The sequence below is a fragment of the Lipophrys pholis genome, assembly GCF_963383615.2.
Source record: "Lipophrys pholis genome assembly, chromosome: 22".
Lineage (NCBI taxonomy): Eukaryota > Metazoa > Chordata > Actinopteri > Blenniiformes > Blenniidae > Lipophrys > Lipophrys pholis.
The window spans coordinates 11451701-11472758 of record NC_137644.1 but is presented as its reverse complement, the minus strand read 5'-3'; the positions used below and the strand labels follow the sequence as shown (position 1 = coordinate 11472758).

The window sequence follows — 21058 nt, the reverse complement described above, 5'->3', positions numbered from 1 at the left end:
AACACCTCATACTGCAGAATTGATCTAGTTCATGTTGATAGTGTTCTGCTGCATGTTGTCACTGAAAGCCTACGTCGGCACACGTCATCAATTAGGCGACAACCAATAATGATGACCACTAAATCGTGGCCTCTCGTGTAAAATGCGTTTTGCTGAGAAGGACGAATTAGGACGATTTAAATTAGATTGAGCCTCAATTATTTACATTGGATGAGTGCCTTTTCTGCTCTGAATTCAAAACGGTCAGACGTAACCCGAGGACGCTTTGTTACAAAGCGTCTTTCATTCAAGTGGATTACGGATGCGACGTCACCAGCGAGAAGTCCGCTTGTATTACTCACCGAGGGCCGCCGGGTACATTGCATACGGGGACTATTAAGTACTTTTTCCGTACATTTGAGTTTCTGTCTTCTTTTACACGTAGACTCTTCATTTAAATAGCTTTACTTAACGTACATGAGTCAAGACCTTCAAATAAATAAGTAGCTCCGCCCAGCGGGACACGCTGGAGCTCAAAACATTCGCTCTCAGTCAGTCAGGCGAGCCGGTTTTTTTTTTCCAGGTGGGTGGGATTTTCTGAGAGGCGTTGCCGCAGACGACAGGATTATAACCCCGCACGCAGCTCCTCACCCGTACTCTCTCGTTACATTACGTAATTTACCACTGAGCGTACCGCCGCAGTTCGCTTTATTTTTTACACAAAGTGTGCGATAATTCAAGAGGTTCATAAAAGCAGCCATGGCCAACTTCATTCACGTCCCGGACGAGGCTCCCGCGGTGCCCAAAATAGACGTGACAGTGGACGAAGGCGACTACCGAGCCGGCGCGCTGCGGCTAATCAAGGATCTGAGACCGAGCTGGAAGCCGTCCGAGGTCAAAACGAAGGTACACTTTTATTCCCCGTAAAACATTTGACCCTTTCCCGGCTTGCTGCTACCACCCAACGACCGCTTGAATTAAACACTTAGCCGCCGCCGTCGTGACGTGAGGTAACATGGCGTTCCCATTTTAAAATGCATGTCAGGCTCGGTCCTTGCAAGCTGACTGACGCGGATTCCTGGAGCTGATGTCACCCGGAAACTGCTAAAATATAACGCGAGAAAAGAGTTAAATTAGCTCTAAAATGCTGCTGACGTCCACAGCAAGGGTTAATGTCTCTGCTTAATGGCGGGTGCGTCAAACCAGGTCATGATCAGACGGGGGGGAGTTCCTCTTGGCTTCCTGAACAGCCTGCACATATTCACTTTTGCCTGACTTGGCTCAAGTTTAGTAATGAATTTTATATCTCGCCACGTATTGTAGATCATGAACACATTATTGGCAAGCAGCGTGAAAATAAAATTAATTGGAGGGAGTGTTTACTATGGTCATAAACGTATAAAACGCCCTAACTATTTTACTATGGCTCTATAGTGCTGTTTACACGAGTTAAGATTAATCCTTTTAAATGCTGCTATAGAACATTGAGACATGTACTCAACAACACTACAGTGAAGTGGTTTTCTTTCCACTGGTGGTTCTGTGGTGGGGGTGTGGCTCTGACTCAGTAAACACTGTCAGGTTGGAGGCTGGTCACATGCTTCTTCACCCCAACCCATATTCATCAATGAGAGTAAAATGGAAACTCAGCAAATGCCGGTCATTGCTTTGGCCCTGCAAAATAAAATTCCGGACAGTCTTATTGTTCACAGGCAATTCCCAGACAGTGAACAATTAGGGCTGGTATGCTGGCACGTCCAACCAGCCCTCCACCTTTTCACCAAAAATGTTCCCAGCGCCGCAGAAGAGACAATCCAGATAAAGTCGACCAAATAGAGACGCATACCGCCTTCGTTTCTAGTACTTTGCCAGGTCGTGACTCCTCTCAGGGGTATTACACTTGGGCCTGGAATTTAACTATTATCACGTGTTTGGTCTCTTTGTCATCAATCTATACTCATCAACTTGTTCAAAATATTGCAAACTGATTTTTATTTTCTCCTCTTTTGTTTTTGTCTTTGCAGTTCTTCACAGATGGGATAACCAACAAGCTGCTTGGCTGCTACGTGGGTCCGGTCATGCAGGATGTGGTTCTGGTCCGTATTTACGGCAATAAAACAGAGCTGTTGGTCGACCGGGAAAACGAGGTGAAAAGTTTCAGGGTGCTGCAGGCACACCGTTGCGCCCCACGCCTTTATTGCACCTTCAACAACGGCCTCTGCTACGAGTTTCTTCAAGGAACTGCCCTGGAGCCAGAGGATATCCGCAGCCAGCCTGTTTTCAGGTAAAAGAAATGCATGCTGGTTATGTAACATCTTCGCTCAAAAGTGTTCTGACTGAGAATTTGCCTTTCAGGCACATACCAATGATCAATCACTCATACAGTAGATGTGCCAGAATAGTTTAAGGCCAAGTCATGGTTTTGTTTATTTTTTCGCAAGATCTAAAACTTAATGTTTGCCAAAATCCAGTTCTAAATGTCATATAAAGATGGTGAGGAACAGTTCTGTCTCGGTGCACGAGTAGCCCATCTCAGATTTTACTTTGTCAGTTTGCTAAATGCAAACATGGAATGTTCAGACATTGGATTACAATGTCTTAGAATAGTTTAATCTCATGAAAGCAACATTTCTGTGACCCCAAATCCTAATATTTTCTTTACCACAAGAAGGAGAACTTTAATTTCTGACTATATTCAAAAAGCTTTCCACTTTCCACTGTCCACGTTTGATTAAATGCACTTTCTTTGCATACTGATTGATGTTGCTGTAATTCAAATCCTCCATTAATTCTCTGTCTATATTTACAGGCTCATTGCCAGGCAGCTTGCAAAGTACCATGCCATACATGCTCACAATGGCTGGGTACCCCAGTCTGACTTGTGGATGAAGATGGGCAAGTACTTTGCTCTCATCCCCAAGTACTTCAAGGACCCTGAGCAGAATGCCAGGTGAGGCTGTGGAGAAGGTTTGAGGATGACGTCTGACAAACGCTCAAGCTATGTTATTGTGTGATTAAATCTTGATTTGGACAAGATTTCTTATGTCCAACAGCTGTTTAGGTTTATAGCCATTCAAAAGAAGGCATGCATAAATACACAGATTATGATCATCTGCCTTTTGCTCTATTTTTGTTTCCCTCATTTCCTTGCTGTGGAACTTTACTGTATTGAACTTTTCTTGTCAGTGAGTCACAGATGATACAAAGAAGCCGATGTGCAACCACGCGACATCATTCATTATCGCTTTGTGTCACATGACTGACAAATGTTTAGTTTATGGCTTTGACATTCCTAAGAGATGAGACCACACACACACACACACACACACACACACACACACACACACACACACACACACAGTATATTTCTGTCCCCAGCGCGATAATATTTTTGGAAGTGCCTTCTTCCTTTTCAGAAATGCAGGTGTGCTGTTCTTCTTGAAAAGCGGGTTATGACTACCACAGTTCACGCGCTTGCTTGATGCCTTATGACTCCATTTAGTTGTGACAGTTATAAAACTGCTTTGGCAATAAAGAGTTACCTTTGATTTTATTGGTGGCATGAATGAATCCAAAATAAACGACAGCTTTATAGGCTGCGGATTTCCATAGAGGCAAGCTGACCGTAAACACTGTCAGAGAAACGCTGATCAAACACTTTGAGAGAAATTGGGACACCTGCATCATCTCGAGGGGGAAAAACACACCCCCTGAAGTGCTGACAAGCACATCGACGGAATCTTTCCACTATGTCTGCAATGACTAAATAAGGTTGACAACTTGCTTATTCTCCTGCTTTTTTGATTTTTAAACATTTTTATATTTCAGCCAATCGAATAAATTTACTCTGTTGTGTAGTGGTGTATGTTACCAATAACACTACATGTTTTATGTGATTGTTGTTGACACTACACTTGTAAAAACCAAAAAGTAATTTAAAACATTAGTTTTGATAAAAAACAACAACAAAAGAATGTATCTTGCTGTTGGAAATTTCCCTTGACCTTTGCAGACATTATTAATGAAGCTCCTCATTATTCTTGGAAAGATTCCCACTGTGATCAAAGTGAACACAGTGGTTTTGACGTAACCGTGCAGGATGTTCATGTCAATTTAGGGCATTTCACTTCAGTTCATACCTATCTTTTCAGCTTTCCCAGCTATTTGTGAACATGTGCCTGTCAGTATAGTTAATATGTCAAAGGACATCAAAGCATGGAATAGATGAGACAAATATAACTACTAGAAGGTGAGGGACACATTATTAAAGATTGTAATTTATGATTTTGCACTTAAAAGGAATCTACATTACTTAATTCTGACAGTATTTATTTATTTTTTCTAACTGAACACTGAAATGACCATTTTCCCCATTGTTACCACTTAAATGCTTCTTCTAAATCCTTCTGTATTCAACCCTAAATCAGCAACCCTCAACTCCAGCGAAAGGACAGTCAAAGTTGAAACAGACTCAAAATTCAGTTGTCTTTAGATAGGTTGTTTGACGCACCAGGCTCCTAAGTGTCTAACTTGCGTTGTGTACATAGGGCAGGTTCCACAAACAATGATTTTGACCTAGATCTTAAAGCTAATAATAAGCTAATTTAAGAAGGCCAAGGCAGAAGTCATATCACTGTATTGTTGGTTTTGTTTATCGCCCGGAAGCTTGATATCTTTTGCATACACATGATACGACACACCATTAAACCTACTGATATTTTCAAGAGGTAACATGTATAGTCCAAACATAATGGGGCCCCGAAACGGACCCCGAGGCACTCCATAGGAATAGGGGACAATGCACCTCCTTTTGGACCTATATATTTGCCCTGTTTGACTCTTTTCTGCGTTCCAGGTTGAGCTTAGAGGTTCCCAGCCAGCGGTGCCTCCAAGAAGAGCTGGTGTGGCTGCAGCAGAACTTGTCGTTGCTGGGTTCCCCCGTGGTTCTCTGCCACAACGACCTCCTCTGCAAAAACATCATCTACAACCAGGAAGCTGGTGAGTGCACATTGCACACGTGTAGTCACAGACATTACTGGGTTGTTTTGTTGTTTGTGTGATCTGCACCCGTCGCCACACTCAGGTAGGATTGCTTTACCTGCACTCGGTTAGTTTCCGATCGACAGGCGTCGCCCAGCGTCGCGGCGTTTGCTTGGTGGCAGACACAGAATCAGAACGATCAGATGAGACAATACACTTGTTTGGATTAATTATCCAAATTAGACGCCTCAGAATCTGTTATTATTGTCCATGTATGCTTAAATGCGGGGTTTAGATCCATCTTGTTTATGAATTTGTTTTAAATGAAGCATTTTTTTTTCCTTCTCAAAATTGTCTGGCTTGTCGTTCTAATTCTGTGCTCAGTACCTGAAAATGTAAATGTATTGGGCTAAAACAAACAGTGCCATTGCCTCATATCACATTTGAAGCCACCGTTTTAATGGCTGTTTTGGGCATGTTGTGTTGCAGCAATGCTACCATTTTGTTGATGGTATGAATGTGAAACTGAAACCGTAGCATAAAGATACTTTGCCTTTTTTTTTTTTTTTTTTTTTTTTTTTGGGCCCGTCATGCTCATCAGTGAACCTGTTTCCAGTCAGTTCCTCTGGTGGTGGTAAATGGCACAGTAACTGTAAAGGAGGAACTAACATGCAGAATAAGGGCACTACGTGTTTTTTTTTTTTTCTTTTTTTTTTTGGATTGTGGGGGAGGTGGGAGGGTTGTTCCAGAGCTGTCGGCCCCCTTGTCACTGCGACAAGGGGCGGGGTCCTTCTCACAGCGCCTTTTGTTTAGCCTTCTCTCCCCCAGGAATGACAGCCGAGGCTGTGGCTGCCCTGCGCCGCCCTGCCCTGGGGAGGCAATGGAGGGGGACAAACCTCACACACAGTCGGCTCTGAGGGCCCTGGTGTAGTCTGCCCGCGGCTCAGGCCAATCGGGATGAGTTCATGGCAGCAGTAGGACCCACATGCCTACCTATTTGTCACCTTTCAGTTCCACTCAGCCACCGATTGTTTCACATCTATTTACCAAGTTGGTTGCATTAATAGTTAGGATGGAAGTTAGTGTTCATAAGATTTGCCCACACTGCAAGTAAGTCAGCACCAGCTGAATATTTCTGTAACATCTCTGTATTATTCTGAATTTACTTCTGATATCACCTATATGAACATTTGTTTTGTCACTAAGCCAGTGGGTGTTGCCATAGAGCTTTATTGTCGTCCAGTAATCACGAGATACACAGCGAAGAACCCCTTCCTTTTTGTTTTGGTGAAATATCTCATTACATTGCAATGTAGCACTTTTCCAGGCGCTCTGTTGCTGCTGCATAAAATGAGTGCCCCAAATTTGTATCAATTCACAGCTAAAAGTAGTCCTCAACTAAAAAACTGTGCGGTCACACTGGTGTGAGCAGCTTGTGCTTAAAATGCAAAGTGTCTGAGGAAACCACAGAGGTTTTTTCTTCTTCTTTCCACTCGAGTATACATCTGAGATATTATCTCAATTTTAGATTAACCAAAAAGCAGAGAACTGACCGACTGTTGGCTTGGGTCCTTTCATTGGAATAATTTACTTTGTTGCTGTAGACTACTGTCATCCTGTTTCTGCAAAAGCACGAGGTACTTATTTTTGCCAAAGTGCAAACTAGTCTTTAACTGCGGCTCGTCAGAGTTTCGGTGCACACGGTCAGAGCCTCATTTGAATCTGTATCTCTGCATGTCAGAGGAGGCTCACCCATCCAGCCTTAAAGGGGATAACTTTCTGACTCTTGCAACATTTAACTTTGTTAAACTAACACATATATCCCAAAATTCATGTGCACCACTTCTGTGTGTGTTTGCAGAAGTTTTTAGCAGTACAAAACAGCTGAGATCATCAGTGCTTCTTTTAGGGAGTTTCCCTGGACTAAAACCTAGATTAGATGTAAATCATGTCTTGAACATGCAAATCTGAACTCCACAGCCAATTGCATAGCTTCAATTCTATAGAAAAAAAATGGGCAGCCATGTCGCCTCATTGTGCACTTATTAAAGTTTAAGAAAATCATTTTACAATAAGAGCTGTATTACTTTTCTCTCTTTCCTTTGCCTCTCACCCTCCAGCACAGGCTGGTGTAGTTTATCTCTCCACCAGTCACTTTACACAGAGAATATTTTTTTCTTTTAAAGTTTGCTCTAGGGCAAAAAAAACAAAAACGCACACAAAAAAACGACGAGAGAGGCAGCTCCACAGCAAACAGGAAGTCTCAAAGACTGTGTCGGTTGCAGAGGAAGCGGAGCTGTCACGCGATTGGATCCACAGCGGGCCAATAGGAAGGGGGCCTTGGAGGGGTGTGCTGGGAGAAGGGCGGGGAATGAAAAGGATTTGGGTGTTGTTCACCAGCAGGGCCTGATGTTTGGACCCTGTGCGTGAGAAGAAGATGGGATAAAAGACGAGTGTCTCAGTGAGAGAGTGAGCATGTATGAAAGATGTGTTTGCCCCAACCTTTTCATCTGCTGCACAGGGGGGCTATAGCCACTGCCCGGAGGTGTTCAGTTGTGTCCCGCTAGGACCTACACGCCGGCTGGTAACCCACCTCAAAGTGTCTTTCTCTGTAGTCCAGCACTACCTCAAAAACTAATATTTCATGTGTTAGGGCAAAGAAATGATCCCAGCAGAGGCATTTGAATGAATTAGTTGTGTTGCAGAGTGTCAGCTTTACATCTCTGTGATAATTGGGCTTGTAAAAGTAAGAGTTTGTATTTTGAGACCACCCACTGCATGACTGAATACTTGTTTTTGCTCATTGTTTAAAAAAAAAAAACAACAAAAAAACACACAACACAATCTCAGTGACTTCTAAAGGCACCCACACAGCAACATTTCTGTTTTTATTTTATTTATTAAACTCATCGTCCCATCATTTCAATACAAATTCAGCGTTTAATCACACAGTTTGTGAGCTACGAGTGTGGAACAATATGAGAAAATTGATGACTGGTGCATCTGGAACATTAAATGTTCTTCTCTGGGCTGTAAATCCAGCCGATTCCCAGTTATTCTCATCAGATGCTATTAAAGTTCTGGGAGAGTGTTGTAATAAATGGTGTGCTTGTGTACATTTGCTTTGCCAGCTCATTGTACATTTCACTTTTTAAACTATGCACAAAAAGTAACGGTAATAGTTTTTTGAAGATTTTTTTTTCTTTTTGTGAATTGATGGATTTGTTTACATTGAACATTAAAACAAAAACAAAAAAGGCAGTGCTTCAATGCGACGGCATACTGCTGGAAAATGCATATGTTATTTATTACCAGACATTCCAATACTATGAGAGTAACGACAACAAAAAGTACTTTTTGTGCCGAGTTTATTCACCCATCTTTCTTCATCCTTCTGCACTTTTCATCCATGTCTTGAAAGCACAACAGCGACGGGACCACTTTTCTCCCACGGCACGCATGCATCCATAACCAATATTTTACCAGCCCCACACTCGCATGTTTTGCGGCATATTTGTGCACATTAGTCGTCTGTGCTTGTTTATCCCGGCTGCCTGACGGAAAAAGTTCCGATAACTCCTTGTCTTCATCGCTACTAACCGACTGATACGTTTAGAACATCTCCATGTAGATATGCATGTTGTATGTCTGTTGTCTTGACGTAATCCTGTCGTGTTTCTAGGTCAAGTTGCAGATTAGTTTCACCTCTAATATTCATCTAATGTGCTTTATTTGTGAATATAGAAATCCCCTCTTAACTTTTGTTCACGGTAATTGAATGTAGATTCACCTCATTCCTGCATTGAACAGGGAACAACCTCAAACCTGGCTGTCTTATTGTGAAAATTAATTTTTCCTGAAGCTTCTTTCCACGCTGTACCTCCATCAAAATGCAAACTCTTACTCTTTGCCCCCACAGTCAGGTACCTAGCCAGAGTTAGGGTATGAAAGGAAAAGGCTTATCAAAGGGAAACAGCATAATCATTTTGTGTCTCCTCGGCGTGTCTCTGTCTAAACAACGCTGCTTCTATTTCCAGGCAATGTAAAGTTCATTGACTACGAGTACGCTGGGTACAATTACCAAGCCTATGACATTGGGAACCATTTCAATGAGTTCGCTGGTAAGTACAAGTAGTGGATGTCCACGTTTTTAAAAAAAAAAAAAAAAAAAAAAAAAAAGGTTGTTCTTCGACCGGATGATTTATTTTATATTGTTGTTTCAGGCTTGAATGAAGTGGACTACAGTCACTACCCACAGCGGAGCTTTCAGCTTCTGTGGCTTCGCTCCTACCTGGAGGCCTACAAGGAGCACAAAGGTCCGGGCGGAGCAGTCACAGACAGAGAGGTGGAGATCCTGTATGTGCAGGTCAACCAGTTTGCTCTGGTAGGTATTTTTGATTTGAACTTGACCTATATCACACATTACACCCGACTCTAGCTCCACGTGGCAGTAACAAAGAACAAATAAATAAGTTCCGGTTGATTCTTTCATAACGATTCATTGTTTTGTTTGCTAACGGTTTGATCTCATGTTCTGAATATCAAGTCACAAAATGGCCTTTACTTTTTAACTGTTTGATTGGAAGTGTCATAGAAATGGACCGTTAAAGGTTTATTCAAGTAAATTAATTTAATGTAATTCTTGGGCTTCCATCGTAACCAATAAACTGTGTCGAGTTCAGTAACAAGAATCCAGGTCAGTAAAAGGAGAGCTGCCGTTCACGGGTGGGGTTTGGTTTATTTAGGCTGGATCGTCCTGCTGGAGGTGTGAGTCAGGATCTAGCAGTATTTACTTGCATACTTTGCAGAGGGACGTTTTCAGTTCTAGCCTGCTGGGAGAAAAGTGGACGAGCCACAAATAGTCATTGTTTTCCGTGTAAAGGTCACCAACTGAAGATCGTTTTACTAAATGCACTGAGAGATTGAAGAATATTACACTTATAAGGCTCATGACCATAATCTTATACTAATAATTTTGCTACTATGCTATTTGAGGCCTAAATGCTAGAATAGAGTGTCTTTGTTCAAGACGCTGAAGTCGCCAAGTGTCTTATAGAACAAAACCATTTATTATTAAACCTGCTGTAATGGTAGGATACAGTCAAGGCCACAGATAACTCTGGAAAAGCAACGATCCTCCACACAATAATTTGATATTATGGAATATGTGAACTGATGGGACGTCTTTATACCGCCGCATACCAAACTGACCAACTGCATAAAGCTCAGTTTATTGTCATGGGTGTGGACGACACCTGGAAGAAAAGCGTTTCAAATTGAAAGTCCGGCGCTGTAGTGGGGTGGTCTTTCCTCGTGCGACACGTCTCCAGGTACCAGCTGAACATTGCATTTGGCCATCTTTGCTTAATAAATGGTAAAACGTATCGAGACTTCCTGAGACAACAAAGTTCAGGATAAAATGACTGGGCGGGCTCGTGGACTCTAAAAGTCTGACCCTAACAAAAGGATATAAAAGTTTCCAACAGATCACAACCAAATATTGAGTTAACATAAACAATACTTTTTAGACCGTAAAAGGAGTCACATGAGATTGTGTCATGGTTGTTTGGGGTGACCTTGAACCCACAGCTGATATATTCCTGCATCTTTTCCAATATCACTCCCCTTCCCTCTTCAAAGAAAAAAATAAAATAAAGTAGCTTGTTAACACAGAGGAGTGAAATCCACTCATTCAGGCGTTTGCTTGACAAACCAATTATGTCACCATGTGGGCCAAACAGAGCCGAGCCTGATGGGGGCTGTAAACGGCTCCACCTGCTCTGAATACGAGACGGGCTTGTTTAATGACAACTCTCCACCTGAGTGAGCCCCCCCCGAGCCGCTGTGTTTACTGTCAAGAGGACAGGTGGAGGAGAGTGGAGGACGGGCTGGAGGAGCAATTGTTTTGAGGGTTTATTCTTTTCTCCTTCTTCTTTTTGTTGTTGATTTTGTTGCCAGGGGGCCTCTGCTGGTTTTGTTTGGCTTGAGTGAGCAGTGTTTGGTAATTAGAGGTGACATTTACTTTTTGACAGGGAGCGCTTGTTAATCCTGTTGTTCTCTCTCTCTCTCTCTCCTCTGCGTCCAGGCGTCACATTTCTTCTGGGGACTCTGGGCTCTGATTCAGGCTAAATTCTCCACCATTGACTTCGACTTCTTGGGGTAAGTTGGAGTCAAGCGCTGGTCAAGTGTTTAACATAAAGCTGTAGGAATGTCTATCGCTTTGATGCAGTCTGGAATGGAAATTAAAACGGAAAGCAACAGTTTTCAAATGTTATAATCCCCTATTTTATTGTTTCTTCCATTTCATTTATTTTGCTCCTATCATGAATTAGTTTTTAATGCACTCTACATTTCCAAATCGACACCTCCATCATTGGAAAGGAGCAGCAAGAAGAACATTTTTCTTATATTTGTCTTACTTGAAAAATGACAACAAAAAAACCCGCCAATGAAAGTACAAGTTTACAAGCTAAAAAAACTATCGAGTGTTAACATCCAGATTAAATATCAAGTACATGACGATACTTTCTCCATCTGCACATTTTTCTCTTTAAATCAATCTGTACACCCTTTCAAATCCTGTAGTTGGAAATGCCATGTTTTTACACAGACAACTGAAATACACATTTACCTCAAATGAATCCAAGCAACTTGGTGTTTAAAATCAAAATTTCTCTTGTGATTTTCATCATCGGAAGTAAACACAAGTGAGCAGGTTTTCTGGTTAAAAACTCTGTTTCTGATAAAACATGAACCTCAAATGTATGAAACGAAGACATTTGACACACCGGCGAATTTGAACAATAAACCCTGGACGGTTGTGCAAGTCGTGGTGGGCGGGCACAAATCAAAACTCTTGTGTTTTATCTCCCCTCTCTCAGATACGCAATCCTACGCTTCAACCAGTATTTCAAGATGAAACCAGAAGTGACCGCCTTGAACCTCCCCGAATAAAAGCCGCCTCATCGTTTCCTCCTGCTCTCCCTTCCATCTAACCCGCTCTGCGCCTCAACTCCACGATCACAGAGCGCTCCCTCGAGGTTTGTCTTGGGAGGAGCCAGACCGGCAGTCGTGCTCGGCTGCCTCAGGGCCGCTCATCTAAAAGACTGGGAAAAAAGTCCACAAGTTGTAATCCCATCATTTGCAGACATGGCTTTATTAACCAGGCTGTAGCCCCAATTTGTGACGTGGGTGCGTGTGAAGGACAGACAAATGTGAAGCTCACCTCAGATATTAACATTATATAAGCATATTGTATCCGTCAGTAGCTGAAATCGCAATAGACTGTTAAGGTGGACGTCGAACGTCATCTCATTTAGAACGAACACTGAGCCGATGGCCTGGAGACGCCTTCCAGACCAGATTTGTAACGCTGAGAGGCGACACAAAGCTCGCTTTGTGTGCCTCGGAAAGCAAAATGTGGGGGAAAATGACAAGTTGGAACAGAAAGTCCTGTCCCATAGTCACATCTGATTCGAGCCAAGTCACTCGGAAGCAAACAGACTTGTGGCCTGCCTTGTGACCGTCTTGTTTTCCACTCCCCCCCCCCACTCTCTGCATGTCTGCATGCACGGGAGGCACGCCAGTATAGCCATGGAGGTTTATGCTGCGTCACTGGATGAGGGCTTCTGGAAAACGCGGCGTTGCAGGATCACCTCTCTCGTTTGCTTCTGTCCTCCCCCTCAGAGCACTTGACAGCCACTGGACTGGAGTTTTCACTGTAACATAGGTTTCATGTCTCTCGGGTCTTAGTCGAACTGGTAACCCAAGAGAGAGAGAAAAAAGAAAAAAGAAAACAAACGTGCACATCACTGAAATTTGAACATTCCACGTTCATAATATCTGGAAGGTAAATGGGGAAGTTTTGGGGCATTTTATTCACTGTGACTTTGACTTTAAGCCGCACTTTCCTGAGTGAGACCCGTTCATTACTCTGACCACTGTAAATATTACCGAACACTACCATTCACCCCCCCCCCCCCGTGGACCCAAAACTGATCATCGCATCCACTGTTAGCCCACTTTTAGATCCAGAAACGTTGGTGTATATTATTTTGAGCGCTCACTGTTAGAGTAGGGGTCTGTAGAAAGGGAGTGGTTACCTCAGCTTGAGTAAGTTGAACGCAGCTTTGGCTCCATCTGCTGGACAAACAATCGCCTCCCTGTAATTGCACTCGAGATTCACCTCTTACCTGCAGAGTGATGGAAAAGTCCTGAAACGGCCTCATGTAGTTTTTTTGTTTTTGTTCTTTTTTTAAACGAGCCTACACCAAAGTGCTGACATGCGTGTTTATGCTTGTACGTTGTGCACACTGTATCGTGTTCTAGCTCATAGAACTTAAATGTGACATTTTTTTTTTTATATATATATATATATATACTTGATTTAAATGGAAATGTTAAAGCAGACGTTTTTTTTGAGAGCAATCTGGATACATATAGACGTTTCTTTTTGTTTTGTTTCTGTGCGGCGGCGGCAGCCATTTTAAAGAATCGAGCAATTTCAACAAATGTGTAAAACAAAAAATCTTGTTTATGACAAAACCAGAAGATTGCAAAGCTTTGAGATGCTGTCGTGTCTCACGCACAGGACAAGCTGAGGGGTTGGTGAGTTAATGTGCCTCATTCTCTTTATCGGTGGAAGTTGTCGGTTCTCTCCTGTCTTTTGTTTTTCATGCAGGCGGCTCGAGAAGCAGTTTGAATTGGACCTATTAAGAGTTGAAGTTCTCAATTTAACTGTGAAAGTCTTACAGCAATGCGTCCTGGTTTTGGGAAGACTTTTAAAGACCTTTGGAAAAGGTTTTCTCTTGCGTGCGCAGTGGCACTGTCGGACCACGTTTACAAAACAAGTCGAAAATAAACTTTCATATAATGTCAATCATAAAAAAGTTCCAAATTACAAACTGTAATCCCATTCAGTGTGGAGAAAAAGGAATTCATGATATTCAATTACCCATCTCTACGTAAGTGAGTTCTTTTTAAAAGGAAAGTCTGTCCTAAAATCTTTGACCACTGTAACATGTGTTTATATGTACAGTAAAGAAAGTGTAATATCTTCGCTTGTTCTCATGTGAATTAATGTACATAGAGGGAGTTCTTTTATTTTATTTCTTGTTTTCTAAAAGTTGCATAAAAGTAAATGATTGCCTTGTATAAGAGCTGAAATTTGGAAAAATGTAAAGATGCTTTAAAACAATAAAGTCTATTTACTCATATGTGTGTTTTGTTGGCCCAGTTTTATTCAAAATATTTGTGGTCATTTTACTAGAACAGTCTGATCTAATCAGACAATAACCAGAACTATTATTGAAAATGTAATTTCAGTGTTTTTGCAAATCTTTTGTAAGTCATGGAAAAATACATTTTGTTGCATTAATTAAAAAAACAAACAAAAACGAGGGTTGCAACATCTTTATTTCTTCGCTGGTCCACAATATACTAATGTTTTCCAACTGTTTTGATCTTTCTTTTCTGTTCTGATGATTTTATGCACTTTCAGGTTTTACTCTTAATTCCACTTTCGGTATGACTTTAAGTTGTTTTAACATTTATTGCATTTGAACGAGAACTACATTAAATGGAAGGTGCCATTGTGCAAAACAAGTAAAGTAACATTAAGTTTGTAAAACATGTCTTATTTATTGTTTCATTTCAGTGTGAAACATTTCATCGTTTTGGCAATACTTTTTATGCAAATGCTGACATGTATGGTGCACGTGGTTCCGCCTGGTCCCCGAGTGCGGGGACCTGGGTTTGATTCCCATGCACAGCGGGACAGACGCATTTCTTTTGTATGTGTTGTCTCTGCCTCCTCAAATAATGTCCCCACTGAACCAGGAAGTGACTCACGCTAAACAACACAAAATGTTTCTTCATTATTGTTTAAATTTTTTTTTTTTTTAAAGATTCTGAAACTAGGTGACTGCAGTTAAACAGGAGGCAAATAAATATTAAGCATGGATATTTTTTTTGTCAAATTGTGATTGGATATCTGTTTGTGAACTTCAAAATTAATTCAGATAACAGTCAAATTGTATACAATGTTTTTGTACACGATGAATTTTACTTTTTTTGATTTTTTATTTTTTTTAAATCCAAGCGTACCAACTCTTTTGAGGAAATTGAGCATTAAAAACCCGACTCTCGTAAATAACACATTCAAAATCAATCAATCAATCAGTAAACCCTGTGGCGGAGTGATACAGATGTGACGTGTGAAACCGTCACCCTTCGTTTCTCTCGTCCAATCAGATTTTTCGGTCGGAACTAACTTTTCTTTCTTTTCTCCGCGGAGTAAGCGGAAAAAAGTGCTGCGACCGATATCTGGAAACTTCGAGAACGTCAAGAAAGCAGGTAGTAGTGACCTAAATAATAACAAATACTGAATATTTATGCCACAATATTCATTTGGGTTGATATTGTTAATGTCCCCCCCCTGTATAAATGTACTTTAAAAAAAAAAGGTTTTTTACATTTAACACCGCACTGCTCAAATCACACTTATCAAGAAACTTCAAGTGGTTTCGATGACATAGAGTATATAAAAAAACCTTCTATTTACTCCCAACAATAATGTGAATCATTTTCAAGTCACTCTATTGGAAGTAGTCAGATTTATCGAAGTACTGTGTACAATTATTTTTTTATTACTAACCTTCAAGTGTTCCCATGTAAAACATTTTTTTCCAGAATAACCGATGTACAAGACAATTACACCTCCCCTGCATTTCAAAAAAGAAAATATATTCATTAAATATTTTCTAGTAACTAATATCCTGTAGCTTTGTAGTTATGTCTTTGATATAAGTATGATTGTTTTCACCTGTGTCCAAAAAGCCTCTTGGCGTATTTATGTCCTACCTGCACGTCCTGCTCCTCTCCAGTGTTTCTCTTCTGTTAGATTATGTCTGAAAAATAACATATATTCAAAATAGTACTCCTAAAATGTGGAACGAGACAGGATATTATGAATACTCATGTATGTATTAACATTCCGAGGGATAGTACCAAAGAAGGCCACAAGATGGCAACACAACACAGTTAGAATGCAAAACAAGTACACGCTCAGGTTTCCCAATCTGGCAGAATAATACACAGAGATACTGTAATCCTATTCAGCATTTATTATTTGTGATATTAATGCTTGTTAACATAGATTTCTTGACCTAAAATAAAGACGGCTCAATAATAAGCCTTGTGTTGCAGCTCGGCTTTAAATGTAAAGAAACATTTTTTATGAATTTCTGAAGAAAACGGCACATTGAGAAAAGCTTGTATTGAATTAAGACATTTTTCTCTGGGGCTGTTTTCCGTTGAGAATCCCCGGATTTGCCAAACTGTGGAGTTTGACGCACCACATAGGATGGAACACTGTTATGTGTGAGTCTGTGCTGTAAAAGTGTTGCATATAAATAGACAGTTTGTTGACAAGCTTTCGCTGTGCACATTGTGTACAGTAACCCAAGGGTTAAATTAGAAAGCCATTCACGCCTCACACCCCAAAACCAAACAAGTAATTTCTTACCATTCTCCAGAAGCGGATCAGGCCTCCCTTTCGTCTCCCTAATGCGAGCACTGTCTTATACAGTCCAACAATTACAACAGTGCATTATCCAACTCGCTGACTGTAATTCAATTAACCCCCCCCTCCCCCGGCTTCATCCACCCAGATAATACACACATTAATTAACAACAGAATCCAATATCGCCTGTTCCGCGCCTCCACTTATTTTCATTTCCCATAAAAAGGTCATAGCAGCCACTTCCAACTGAAGACAATTAGTGTAAGTGTGTAGTAATGGATTACACTTGTATATCACCGAGGCCCGGAGTGTGTGACAGGGAACCAGTGGCATGAGCCGGGTGTTAGTTGGAGGCTGCGGCTCGGGCCGACGAGAAGTGCTGACGCAGCTGTAATGCACATCCATCAGAGGTGCTGTTCTGTTGAGTCGATCTTTAACATCAAACTGAAAAACTGGAGAGAAGGAAGTGTCTCCCGTTGTGCGTTTGCGAAAGGCAGGGAATAAAATAAGATATAAACCACAATACTAAGTGTGATGTTTAAATAAATTTGACGACCTGTAAGGCCACATGATGGTGCAGTGGTTGGCACTCTGGCCTCATGGTGGAAAAACCCCTGGTTTGATTCTGGCTGGTGGTTATTATCGTTCTCTTCCAGCAATATTTGTGTTTGAATCCTCCAGTGCTTCTCTGTGTGGAGTTTGCACATGTTTCCTGGCCCAGGAATGGTTTCCCCCTTGTACTTCCTGCGTTCTTCACACTGACAGACGTCGAAGATGCGTCTAGACTAGAGTGTACCCATAGCACAGCAGAACTAAAAGACCGGTGGCATTGGACGATTTCATTTACGTGAAAATGTTTACTGGGGCAGATCTTGTTCTCTTGGACTGCACTGGGCAGGGGATAGCGACAAACTGTCACGTGAAGGCTTGAGCACTTATGGTAAGTGCTTCAGTAAGTGAAAGTTCTCATTCAACCTTGTTTATCAAGTACAACATTGTGGGATTTGATAAGTGCAGAACACATAATTAAAATTTCTTTACAAAGCTTTTGTTTCTTGTCAGGCAACATCAAACAGATATTTCTTACAGGCATTACACTCAGTAAATGCTGTTTCCCCAGGGTCAGGCCTTACTCTTTAGGTCTGCTCCGTCTCTATGTGATAGACAATGTTTTCGTTCGATGCCGCACAACCGGGTCAGAGCATCGCTGTTGCTCAAAGTGCTGCTGAAACTAATGTTCGTTCTGAAAGAAAGCTGTCAGAATACATCTATAGAGGGCGGTCAGGGTGCGCATGCTGACTCCCATTCACTGCGGTAATCTACAGCACTGGACAAGCCACTGACATTGTGTGGGTGGCTCAATGCAAGTGCATGGCTTACCTGGGGGGCACATATTCGACGCACCATGGGAATAAGAGAAACTGCCTGTGAAGGCAGTTTGGCGCTTTAGCCAATGTTCTGCTAGGAAACCGAGGCTGATGCCACCCGTGTGGACGTTACTTCTACATGTAATGTCTACCTGAGTACTGCTTGAGGCCACGTGCACCGTCCACACATCTTCTACACCACTTTATCCAACTGAAGGATGCAGGTAGCTGGAGCTGATCCCGGAGTAAACCCTGGGCAGGTTGGCAGTCCATCACAAGGTGACCACAGAGAGACTGAGAATCACACACTGAAATTCATACCTATTTAGAGACACCAGCTGACCTCAAGCACAACTGTTTGGACTGAGGGATGAAACTGGAGTACACGGGGAAAAAAACCACAAGCACAACCTGGACTCAAACCAGGTACATCCTATGAGGCATGATCTGTTGCTGACACTGAAAGCAAACCTGAGGTGTTCATGGCTGGACATGATATTATGTCTGATCTGTAAATCTGTCCCTTTGTGAGGATTTCAAAAGAACTAAGTGCTCTGGAAGCTCAAAGAAACCTGTGAATAGTTCAAACCAACACACTGTTTAAATTTCTCCTTGGAAAAAACCCCAAAGTCATCTTTGTACTGAAAGACAATCTACTTTATTTGAGAGTTGAGTTTCCTCTTTCTCTGCAGCTGCATGTTTCTTGGTCACTGTTAATCCAACAATCATGCCTTTGTATTGTGGGAAAACCTACAGAGGTAAATTGAGAAAATGCAACTTCTACTGCAGGCCTTGCTTACGCGATGATGTTTTTAAGTGAACACTGAAGACTTTTTTTGCTTTTTGCTCGTCCATTTACATGACAGCAGTGCTCTGAGCCACTGAAAACCACCTTTTGGAAACGGCTCCCAAGTTTGAACTTTTCCAAAATCCTCCGACTCCGTCTGTGTATAAACAGGAGAAAACGAAACAGTTTGAAAACAATCCAACCCTTTCTCCGTGTGGACGGCGGAAACTGCAGCTTTCCTGAAACGTTGCTACTGTGCATGCGCACCACGGCCGTCGTAAACAGTTCTTCAGCTCATGCGTCAGTAGATGGACAATAACAACAATGGCTCCCAGTATAACAGTATTGTTTTTAGAGTACTGCCATTTCTGTGTAAATGGACATAGTTTTTCAAAATGTTGCCGTATGAAAGTAAAACGATGAATTTTCATTTGAACACATTGATTGAAAGGAGAGCAATGGTGCGTTCTTTTCTTTTAAATTATGACTGGTTGCATTGTGAATTGTAATTGCAGTTCTCATGTGATGAAGATGCTCGTTTCACCTTAACCTATCAAAGCTGCTTAAAACACATAGATCACCACTGGAGAAAAAATCACGAGCACATCGACACACAATGACACATAAATGGATTCTGCTCCTGTCACACAGAGGTGCAGGGAGCAGAATTGAACAATGGCCCGGGTCGCTGTAGTGGTGGTGTGGGGGTGTGTGTGTGTGGGGGGGGGGGGTCACGGCAGTCCCAGTCATCCCCATTCAAGACGGCAACCTAATTACCAGAGGAGCGGGAAACAGTAATTAGCAGCAAGTCTCACCTCGTTAATCACAAAGGGCTTCTTCGCTCTATTTATATCTGATTAATGGCTTGCTTAAGCATGGTGAGATATTTATGTTTCTGTTAATTGTGTGCAGCTTGTATCCTCTCAGCTCGCTGCGGCTTGCTTCGCACCCCCAACTGACACGCACAATGATACACAGACGCACACAAACACAGACACACCTCCGCTACACCTACCTCATCTCATTACAGTGTCATTACGACTTACTGTCTTGCTCAAACAGTCAAAGCTGTTAAAAGACTGTAATTTGTCTCATACCTGATTTGTTTCTTAGTCATAATTAGCCTATTAGCCCGTGTGCCTTGTCGGCAGTCCTCATTGCTGCAGAAAGGGAAAATAAAATTTCTCTCTCACACCTTTTACTTGTTGTTTTGGGTTTTTTCATGAATCTCATTGAACTTAACTCCACCAAAGTGGGCGGAAAAACAATATGCAATAAGTATGTTTGCAACACATTTGCTGCAGATTTGTAAGCTGAACGTTCATGAGATGAATCTCTTCCTCCCCTGCATCCCAAAGATGCTCTTTTGAATTAAAATGTTGTGAGTCCGGAGGCCCTGAGAGCAGAGTAAACCCACTGTCATGTTCAGAAAAAAGATTCAGTTAAGTTTAATGAATTATTTTGTAGTGCCAATAACTAAAAACCCAACTCTTCCACTTGGGCAACCATCGGTGATGTTTTCCTTTTAACAAGAAGAAAACCAGGAGAATTTCTGCTGACCCGATTGGGGTTAGAGAACAGAAAGAGAAAAAAAAGGATAAAACGGGGATGGAGAGAAACAAGCAACAGATTTTCACCAGAGGACTTGATAGGGGTGGGGGGTTCAGAGCAAAAATTTCCAGTTCCACAGTCGGAAATCCTGCAGGAAGGTACAGACTACAGAGAGAGGGAATCTCAATGTGAAAAGTTTCCCAGCAGTCTAAACCTATAGCAACTTAACGAGAATAGAAATAGATCCAGGGTGATCTGAAACTGACACGCTGTGGCAGGATAGTGACATTCTATCAAGGCCAAATTGATGCTAAGGGCCCCGAGGTGCACCAGGAAAACAATCCCTCACACCATTACACCAACACCAGCCTGAGCAAGGCAGTTTAAAAAAAACTGAGTAAATCAACAGTTTGTGAACTCGTCAACCAGCTCCTCTGGCACCAACAACTATGCCACATTCAGAGTTACTTAAATCAGCTTTTATCCTCATTTCCCATGTCCACTGAACACGCGCTTGTTATGCTCATTGTTGTGCACTGAAATTGAATAATTAAATTACAGCTTTTTAGAAAAGTAGTTGAGCTTCAAAAAGTAAAAATAAAGAAAAATTTAACTAGGACCTGCTGTGCACATGTATGGACATAATTATGATTTGTCTAGATCTGGGTTTGGGTCTTAGGAGGTTAATAAAGTAACTTGTGTTTATTTTCATTGTCACCTTCCATTAGGCCATATGTAGTCGTATTGTATTGTTGCTTTAACACATTAGCAGAGCTGTCAGCACTGTGTGGGCAGTGTTTCCAGGTGTACAATAATTACTGTAATTTTACACTAATTGGCCTTCTGTACAGTGTACGATCAGCGCGCCCCAA

At 41.7% G+C, this 21058-nt stretch overlaps 1 protein-coding gene across 1 annotated transcript; it reads left to right on the top strand.

Annotated features, from left to right (window-relative positions):
- The first annotated feature begins 585 nt into the window (after positions 1-585).
- etnk1 (ethanolamine kinase 1) lies at positions 586-12737 on the top strand. Its single transcript, XM_080491750.1, has 8 exons — positions 586-885; positions 2004-2263; positions 2789-2929; positions 4835-4977; positions 8997-9080; positions 9183-9343; positions 11045-11118; positions 11841-12737. The coding sequence occupies exons 1-8, from the start codon at positions 739-741 to the stop codon at positions 11911-11913; spliced, it is 1083 nt and encodes a 360-aa protein (XP_080347876.1). The 5' UTR covers positions 586-738; the 3' UTR covers positions 11914-12737.
- The last annotated feature ends 8321 nt before the right edge of the window (positions 12738-21058 follow it).

Bases quoted from the DNA above. Each gene is read 5' to 3' on its own strand.
- etnk1 (XM_080491750.1), top strand. From the start codon at position 739: ATGGCCAACTTCATTCACGTCCCGGACGAGGCTCCCGCGGTGCCCAAA. The intron at 2,264-2,788 runs GTAAAAGAAATG...CTATATTTACAG, and splicing joins CGCAGCCAGCCTGTTTTCAG to GCTCATTGCCAGGCAGCTTG. The intron at 4,978-8,996 runs GTGAGTGCACAT...TTCTATTTCCAG, and splicing joins CATCTACAACCAGGAAGCTG to GCAATGTAAAGTTCATTGAC.